This window comes from Piliocolobus tephrosceles, chromosome 6 (assembly GCF_002776525.5).
Source record: "Piliocolobus tephrosceles isolate RC106 chromosome 6, ASM277652v3, whole genome shotgun sequence".
Classification (NCBI taxonomy): Eukaryota; Metazoa; Chordata; class Mammalia; order Primates; family Cercopithecidae; genus Piliocolobus; species Piliocolobus tephrosceles.
This window is the reverse complement of record NC_045439.1, coordinates 90,689,009-90,699,130: the sequence shown is the minus strand read 5'-3', so window position 1 is coordinate 90,699,130 and position 10,122 is coordinate 90,689,009. Positions and strand designations below refer to the sequence as shown.

The window sequence follows — 10,122 nt, the reverse complement described above, 5'->3', positions numbered from 1 at the left end:
CACATACATAACACTCACACCCCACACACATCTCTCGTCAACACACATACACAACACTCGCACACACCACACACATCACTCACATTAACACACATACACAACACTCCAACCCCACACCTGACACATACCACTCACATCCACACATACACACCTGCACACATCACACACACACCACTCACATCAACACACATACATAACACTCACACCCCACACATACCACTCACATCAACACACATACACACCTGCACACACCACACACACTCCACACACCACTCTCATCAACACACATACACAACACCTGCACACACCACACACACATCACTCACATCACACATACACAACACTCATACAACCCACACACCCCACACACATCACTCACATCCACACATACGCACCTGCACACACCACACACACTCCACACACACCACTCACATCAACACACATACACAACACACACACACCACACACACCCCCACACCACTCTCAACACACATATACGATCCCTGCACACACCCCATATCAACACACATACACAACACACACACCCCCACCACTCTCAACACACATACACACCTGCACACACCACACACTCCACACACACCACTCACATCAACACACATACACAGCACTCACACACACCACACACCCCCACACGACTCTCAACACACATACACAATACCTATACACACCCCATATCAACACATACATCACTCATACACACCCCACCCCTCCACACCACTCTCAACACATACACAACACTCACACATCTCACACACCCCGCATACACCACTCACATCAGCACATATACACACCACTGACACACACCACACACACTCCATACACACCATTCACATCAACATACACAACGCTCACATACATCATACACACCCCCACACACCACTCACATCAACACACATACACACCACTCACACGCCACACGCACATCAGTCATCAACACACATACACAGTATTCACACATACACCACACACACCATTCACACACACCAACACATCACACACCACTCACACACCCCACACTCCCCCACCATTCACAGCAACATACATACACACCATTCGCAATCATACCAACACACCACACACACCACTCACACCACTCAACACATACACACCATTCATACACACACCACACATATGCCACTCACAACATACATGCACTCCATTCACATACACACACCATTCGGACACACCACACACACACCACCCACACCACTCACATCAGCACATACACAGCATTCACACACACCACACACACAACTCACACACATCACACATCATTCTCAAACAATACACATTGCTCGCACACCACTCATATACATACACCCCCACACAGGACACACACCACAAACCACACATGCACACACCATTCACATCAATAAACACACCATACGCACACCACACACATGCACCACTCACAGAAATCTCACCACACAAACCACTCAAACCAACATACACACCACACACACACCACAAACACACATCACACTACTCACACACATACCACAGACACCTCTCTCACACCACACACACACACCACTTACACACAAACCACACACACAGCCCACCCCAGACCTGACAGGGAACAGCCTCCTCCTCGCTGATAGTAAGAGCTTGGCCTGAGTGGGGAAGTGTGCCCCTGCATTTGTCACAGCCCTGGGACCCCACAGCCCTACACACCCTTTGGAAGGAGCCCCAGGGATCCTGGACAAGTCATCCATCCCCTCTTGTTTCCAGTTCGCCACGGGCAGCCCAAACAGTGCCTGGCAAGGAGCTCATCTGAAATGGGCATGAAGAATGGGACCCTCACCTCGACTTCCCCATGCAGCTGAAGGTTTGCCACATTTAGAAAAGACAGGCATCTGGCGCAGCACAGAAACATGAACACATTCTATAACACACATCCAATTCAAATAAATCTCAAAAGCCAAGGCCAAATTTTCCATTACCCAAGGAAAAGTTTGGAATTGTGGCAAAGTAACCCGCTCCCCTTTATGAAGCAAAGCCACCAAAGAGCTGCTTCACCTCGCCAGTTCCTCCCTCCCATGCTTCCTTCAATCTTCTCCAGTCAGACTCGCCTGTCATCCCACTACAGAGCTGCCATCATCAGGAGGCCACTCTTGTGAAGGCAAACAGTGGCTCTTCTGCCCCTGACCTTCTATGGGGATGTGGCCTCCTGCTCCATCTCAAGCATTTTTGCCTGGTCTTCCAGGCCCACGTCCTTCACCTCCTGCCTCAGGCCCCTCCTCCTAGGCCTCCTTTGCCTGCTCTTCCTCCTCTTCCTGATCTCAGGGCATCTTGTGCAGCCTCCTATCCTATGCGTCCTCCTAGGTGATCTCATCCAAGCGCCTGGCAGCAGTGCTGCCTCGGCTGCTGCTTCTCCAATCCATCAGCAAGCTCTCTGCTACCTCCGAGAGGTCTCTCCATCTTCTGAGCCCTGCTGCTGGCCTGCCTCAGGACGCCCCTGACCTTCATGCATCCACTCTTGCGCTTCCCACTCATTCCACACTCGGAAGCCACATCAGACAAGGCCAGCCCTTGCCTCCGTCCTCTAACACATTTTCTTTCCTCTTAGCCCCAACCTGGAGTTCCCTGCCAAGATCAACTTGTTCCCGTGTGGTCAGGCCACTGCCCACCTCTCCAGCCTACCTCTGTGGCTCCAGCAACACTGCCTTATCAGTTCGTTGAACACACTATGTTCCATTCTGACCCCAGGACCTTTGCATATGCTATGTCCTCTGGCAAGAAAGCTCTCGTCCCTCTCTTCACCTCATTAATTCCTTACAGTCATTTAGATTTTGCCCAAATATCACTCCTCAAGGAGGCCAGTCTCTGACCAACCCCTTCCCTACCCAGTCTAGGTCTGGTCCCTGGTGATTCATTCTTACTGTACCTGGACTTCTCCTGGGAATGAATGAAGGTCACAGCAGTCCAGGTGAGAGATGGCAAGGCCTGAATGATGGAGCCGCAAGGAGGGCATGCCAGAGGAAAGAGATGATGTCACTGCCTCAAAATAGTGTGTCGGCGTCAGATCCCAAAAAGGGAAAATTCTGAAAAACCTTGGTCACCTGATCCTCCTACACTGTATGGGGCAAAAAATGTCTAGAGACAGAAGAAAAATATGATTGGGCCGGTTGCATATTTACAACTACCATGCCACACATGCTCAATACAGGAGGACTTCTGCAGCAAAGTAGAGGCACACATGCTCATGCATTCCTCGGTTCATTGATTCAGGGGACCACACATTCAGTAGCAGCCTACTTCTAGCTCTGGCTTCATCATTATTTGCCTCAGTCTCTCCTCAACTCTCCTCAAGACGTGGAGTTCATCAGGACATGATTTCCTTTTGCAGAGGTTGCTGTGAGGAAGCGGTCTCTGTTTCAATTATAAGCAGCCTTTGCAAAGCTCTTCTTTGGAGCCGGGGGCTGTGCTAGAAGCTGAACAATGGTCAGAGATGAAAGGACCCAACCCTGCCTCTGACAAGTTCAGTCTTGAGTGTGATGGAGGCACAGAGCCCAGTAACTTCGCACTGAGAAATACATGCTGTGAGGGATGCTGGATACCATGTGGTGGGGACGGCTGGGAGGATCTGAGAAGGCTTCCTGGAGGACACCACCCCTATGCTAACCTGGCAATGGACTGCAAAAAAATGCTCTGGGAGGAACGAAGTACGATAGGAAAGATGCCCTTTCCTAAAAGTGTTCCTTTGACTGCTCCAGAATTTCTGAGCAGATTCCCTTAGTCCCCTCTGAGGGGTATGCTTTCTTGTTCATTTCCAGTCCCTGGAGCTTTCCGGGCTTTTATCCCAACTGCAACTCCCTACAGATCGAGAGTTATTCCCCCACTCAAATGCAACCCTCTCGTCTAGATCTCTGCTCAGGATCCCTGATCATAACCAATGGCAAATGCACAAATAGACAGAAATATCTGTATTCACAGCAGTCTGACTCCAAATGCAAATATCCCCTCAGGAAATTGTTTCCCATTACACACAAGGGGAAATGACTGTCTGCTCTTAGACAAAGTTGGAATGAGGTTTGGAGCTCATTTAAAAATCAGTATAAGCTAAAGATTTTGTAAGGTTCACCATAACACAGAAAGCATATCTGGTTTATAATGCAGCATCTAGCTGTAGACTATTTCACATTTCAGATGCAGACATACTGTGTAGAATTCCTACAATACAGTGTAGGCAGCGAAAACCTGGAAAAAATGTGGAACTTGAGAGCATTACAGATGAAAGGAACAGGAGGAAATGAAAAAAAAGACATATTGCTCTCCCCACTATTTCATGTGAATCCAAGTAAGAAAAATATCCCCTGATCTTTACATTGGGAAAAAATTAATTACATGCAAAGTTTCACAACATGACAACATACAATATTTTAACGGCCATTCAAACAAACAAAAAACCAAAAGGCTCTTTCCATGGGTGGGAGTAGGGTGAGGGCAGGCAACTAACCAAAGAAAAATGCTCTTCTCAATATTCATCTCTCTTAGAACAATTCTCTCCACAGAAAGCACATCAAATATCACAGCCCTACCTTTTCAGAGGGATTAAACAAAGATCTTTCTTCCTTGTGACCAACACCTTCTTGGGAGAATCTGTTATCCGTGTAGAAGAAATGTCAGAAACCTCTGGGAGGAAATGTAGCTGCATTTGTATTCTGCTCAGAAAATGTCATCACAGATCTGTTTACCTTAACTGTGGACCATGATTCAGCCGTGACAACTGTCTTGCATACTGATCAATTTATTTGCAGCAAAATTTCTAGCATTAACTGCTTAGGTTCTGAAAAATCGGTTACTTGGATTTCCTGTGCAACCATAACAAATGCACATTTGAAAAATCTAGATTCTTATCCAAACATTTCAGTGAGAGATAATAAAGGATTTTTCTTGAAGTGCAAGCAAGGGAGAGTCCCTCTGACTTCTAGAATGAAGACAGCACACACGATTCCCAAAGGACCTCCATGGGGTAACACTTTTATAGCACAGTGTGCAGAAAAATCATTAGACTGAGAATCAGAGAACTCTGACTGCAGATCCTTGCTTGGCTTTAACCAGCTGTGAGATCCTGTGTAAGACATTCTTTTCTGATCGGCCGGCTGGACCAGGGTCTCTGCAATAGAGAAGAGGATGGCCACCGGACCCGAGAAAGTAAGAAGCAGCCAGGTCCTGCCTCCTCTGGCTGGTGCTTCCAGCCTGGACGCTGAGCCCTGGATGCCTGCCTGAGCCCCTTCTAGCAGGCAGGCAGGTTTTGGCATTAGAGAATTGAAACCAGTCCCAAGGCAGCCCAGGGAGATGTCCTCCCGCCTCAGCTAACAGTGCTGGCTCAGGTAGGGCTCTGGCTCTCCTCTGAAACAGGTGCACTGCACTACAGCACACTACGGTGTCACTCCCCATGTTCCCACTAGTATCCGAACCCACTAACTCCAGCTTCCTTCTCTACCCTACAGGCTGAAGTCCTATAATCTCTGTGCTGAAATGTGTAAAAGGGGCAAAAATAAAACAGACCCAGCAAGAAGAGGGGTAACCAGTAATTCCAGTGGAAGAAATGTAGAGAGGCGACTGTCAAGGTTATGATTCTGGAGCAAGACAACAAGGATGAGTGACCCATTCAACCTGCCCCACTCTGTGCGAGACCATCAGAAGAAAGTGTGTGTCACCAATCACACGGAAGCCAGCCAGAACATCTGGGTTGGAAGGCTTTGTGTCCCTCAGTGGAATGAATGTCCCTAATGAGGTCTTAGAAGGAGTCTCAGTCAAAACCTAGACTCTGGCCTACCAGGACCTGAGTCTAGGGAATCAGGAGCCCAGTGCAGTAAGACAGACCCTGCACAAGAAAGGGCAAGGCATGGGTTGTTGGTGCAATGGCATGGGAGAGTGTGCAGGAGGGCTCAATGCTCTGATTCTCCACATTCAAAAACACCAGAAAGAATCATGGGTTGGTGAAGGGTTCACTGAGGAGGACCTGCCGGTGAGACACAACTTGTCAGCCTGGAGAGTCCTTGAGGCAGAAGGAGGGATGAAACTGTCTTCAGATACCTGATGGACCTTCCTGCATAAAAGAGAAGAGGCCAGTTCTCAATGACTGCAGAGGCCTCTTCACAGTAGCTAAGGATATGAAAGGTAGGGGGAAAAAATGAATGACCAAGATGCATGTTGACTGTCCAAAGGCAGCCGGAAGTGAACAGAAACCAAATGAACTAACAAGTCTGACATAAGGAGAAAAGCTCATAAATTATGGAACACTTCCAGATAAAAATTACTCAGCCTTTAAATATCATGATTTCAAAGATAATGTTACAGGAAAATGCTAAGAGTAAGTTAATAGAGCAGGATACAAAATCATATATGCAAACATATTTATCAGCGATCCACCAAAGTTCAGCTTCAGCTACACTATTTGCCCAAAACCTATTATTTGGCCATGGCTTCTAAATGAATGCCTTGGCCTTTGAAAGGACAAACAGTCAAATACCTATTGCAAGATCATTTCTGGCATCCCTGAACTTGTGCATGATCAATGACCTTACGATACTCAGGTCACCATCATCTCTACATCTACAGCATAACAACATCAATACTACAAATAAAGCATGCCACATGAACTTATTGCTCAAGTCTGCATATTCACTTTCAAATGTAAATCTGCATTCTAGATGTACTCAGATATAAAAGCTCCTTGTATGTATGATGTATTTTGAACTCTCCCAGTCAGATGGTGTATAAATATAAATATTATTGCAAGAATGAAATGTGCAATAATCTTTGACCATATGGCAAAAGCTATTAATTTTATATGCAAAATTTATGTGCAAATCAATTATCAAGAACTTTACCAAATAGTTACATTTAGTAGGAAGTGAGGAAATAAGACAAATATTAAGAGACAACACTTCGGGAAGCTGAGGTGGGCAGATCACGAGGTCAGGAGTTCAGGACCAGTCTGGCCAACACAGTGAAACCCCGTCTCTACTAAAAATACAAAACATTAGCCAGGTGTGGTGGTACATGCCTATAATCCCAGCTACTCGGGAGGCTGAGGCAGGAGAATCGCATGAACCCAGGAAGCAGAGGTTGTAGTGGGCCGAGATTGTGCCACTGCACTGCAGCCCAGGTGACAGTGTGAGACTCTGTTTCAGGAAAAAAAAAAAAAAGGAGGCAACACGCTTGCTACTTTTACAAAGACTATCACATTCTTTCTGAGACAAGATATGTGCAGAACCATAAATACTACTATAAAACAGAATAAAAGAGATCATTAGTATATATCATAAATCATGTCCTTGTGGAATTGTTTGGTATACTGGCATTCACAATAATAAACAACCTTTAGGATTTTAAATTTTTCTATCTGTTTCTGTTTAGATGCATCTTTCAAGAAAAAGTCTTATTTGGAATCTTCATATCTTTATAAGGACAAATTAATTGCCAACTTTATCAACTGTGCCACCTCAAAAATTCATAAGGGAAAAAAGCCACCCATATCACACCATAACATCTGTAGTAAATCATCACCAATCCAGACATAATTAACAGAACCAATGTAGTTCATTCCTCCACCAAACTCAGTTGCAAACAAGTGTCTATATTTAGTATCATAAATTGCAGCATGGTAAGCACAGGAGTATCTAGCAGTGGGCAAGGTCCAGATACGACTGTTTCTGACTTAGAGTTTAACTTTACAATGTGAGGAATCCTAATAAATAAAAATAACATAAGAACAATACCTGCCGGGCGCGGTGGCTCAAGCCTGTAATCCCAGCACTTTGGGAGGCCGAGACGGGCAGATCACGAGGTCAGGAGATCGAGACCATCCTGGCTAACACAGTGAAACCCCGTCTGTACTAAAAAATACAGAAAAACTAGCTGGGCGAGGTGGCGGGCGCCTGTAGTCCCAGCTACTGGGGAGGCTGAGGCAGGAGAATGGCGTAAATCCGGGAGGCGGATCTTGCTGTGAGCCGAGATCTGACCACTGCACTCCAGCCTGAGTGACAGAGCGAGACTCCGTCTCAAAAAAAAAAAAAAAAAGAACAATACTTATTCAATACTTATTTTTGTTAGAATGTCATATTTTCATTCAATGATTCAGCATCAGCCTCAATCACAGCCAAACATAGATGCTCAGCCATTCAGCATTAAGGAAAACTGAATTAGCTCAACACACCTCTAATATATGTACGTCCAGACAGAGAAAGAGACTGTGTGTGTGTGTGTGTGGGTAAATACTTTTAAAAAAGGAACAAAGCTAATTCTGAGTGGTAAGGCTACATAGGATTTTTACTGCCCACTTATCATTTTCCATTATCTCTGTGTTTTAAAAACTTCGAATACAACACTCTTATGATCAGGAAGCAATGCAAGTGATGTAATCGAAGGTAAGTGAAATGCTGGGTTCTGTGGGCAGGCTGCGTGGGAACTGGGAACACAGAGCTGGGGGAGTGGAAGAGAAGCCAGCAGTTGTGAAATGGTGTAGCCACCTCCAGCTGAGCAAACTTCCCTACAGGGATGGGACAAGGGTGATGAAATGGGGAAAAGGTAGAATTCGAGGTTGAAATAACTACTGAGTTCCAGAGAGGTGGCAGGCCCTGAGCAGGCTCATAAATCTGCACAGCAACACTGTGAAAGAAGCATCATTATCACCAAGTCCTGGGTGTGATGATATTCAGGGTTTTCTGATTAGTACAGTGTAAATGTGCATGGTAAACAATCTGAAATATTCAAGAAAGAGTAAAAACTGAGGAGATGAGGCCACACAAGAGGAGAGGAGACAAAAACAGGGTAAGAGAGATGGAGAGGGTGAGACTCTGGCAAAGAAAATATTAAAAGATGAGTTATTCAAGGTGGGGGAGACACTACCACAGGCTCTGAAGTCGGGGCAAGAGGTTAACAGCGGCCTGCCGAGTGTGCAGTTCCTCCTGTGGCTCCCTTCGCAACCTCATGACTTCTTGATGCTAGGAGCAATGAGGAGTGAAGGCCCACTTCTCTCCACAAAGGGTAGACAGAGGTTATTCCACGGCACAGTACAAGGCCCTGAATATACAGAAAGGAAAGATGGAGCCCATCAAGATGGGAGAAGAAGGACCAGCAAATAGCCAGGGACAAGCTGTGTGAAAAGTGACACAGCAGGTAAATCCAGAGAGCTCTGGGAACCAGAGGCACCAAACAGCACAAACCAGGAGAGACAATCAGTGGGATGGATGCAGAAGTCTCTGGAGGAGGCAATAAGTTGGTGGATTCTAAACACTGTTTAGCCAGGAAGTAACAGACAAGGTGAGTCAAGCTTGAGTCCTGCCCGCTGGGCTCACAGATACCCTGGCCTTCTCAATTATCACACAAAACCCACACCTTTGAAAGAGAGTGGGACAAATACTAAACCCGACAGCATGCAGAGACGTTAAAATCCCAGGCACAAATGAAGACTGTCCACAAAACCAGGGACATGTGCCCCTTCTCCACGTGTACTGATTGTTGTCCAGCCACAATGAAAGCAGCTACCATCCTTCGTGGTGCCAGGGCCCACACCCGTCATGAAGAAAACACAGACCCCCACCAGTATACCAGATGGCTAATCATCTGGAGGATATGGGTGTCTTGGGAGTATCACTGCCTACTTTAGACAGTGGACAGCAACCTGCCCTGTACATTTAACTCAAACCCTATGGAGGTGGCACCATGATGGGGACACCTGGATGGATGTGGTGAGGCAACATAACACGGTTACAATCCCTCACTTGCTGAGCGTGTGTTTCTGTTTCCCCAGGTAGGAGGACCTCCCCGAGGTCAGGAAGCAGTGTCTATTCATTTGTCGTATGGAATCACCACACCCTTCAGTGATGGCCATGCTTTCCTTGTCACCTTGTTTGAGATTGAGTGGGCCCCACAGAACTGTGTTCCTGGAAGCTTTAGTAACTGCTCAGATCCCAGCTGCTTTACCTGCCAGCATCCTGAAACTCAGCAAGATCAGAGTCCAGACCTTGTAAGATGTTGAGACTTCACCTACAGCTGCCCCACCCAGGCTAATGAAGCATCAATCCAAGACGAAGGGGCTCATCCCTGAGTCTGTAGGTAAAGGTGGGAGGGAAAAGCTGAATAATG

General features: G+C 46.4%; 2 protein-coding genes across 3 annotated transcripts in view; one reads left to right on the top strand and one right to left on the bottom strand.

Annotated features, from left to right (window-relative positions):
- Positions 1-4,702, bottom strand: part of ARNT2 (aryl hydrocarbon receptor nuclear translocator 2) — a 161,019-nt gene extending 156,317 nt beyond the window's left edge. Inside the window, exon 1 of one of the 2 annotated variants that reach the window (XM_023193405.1) lies at positions 4,563-4,702. The gene's annotated coding sequence lies outside the window, so the exon portion shown is untranslated. Of the gene's footprint in view, positions 1-2,908; positions 2,931-4,562 lie in introns of those variants that run through there. The other variant, XM_023193407.1, reaches the window with a different exon arrangement.
- On the top strand, positions 967-9,861 carry LOC111527203 (histidine-rich glycoprotein; the record flags this gene model as incomplete). Its single annotated transcript, XM_023193408.1, is given in 4 exon segments — positions 967-1,301; positions 1,303-1,535; positions 1,538-1,621; positions 9,788-9,861. Coding segments are annotated over 4 exon segments (726 nt in total), but the record flags the coding sequence as incomplete, so codon positions are not given.
- Positions 9,862-10,122: the final 261 nt, after the last annotated feature.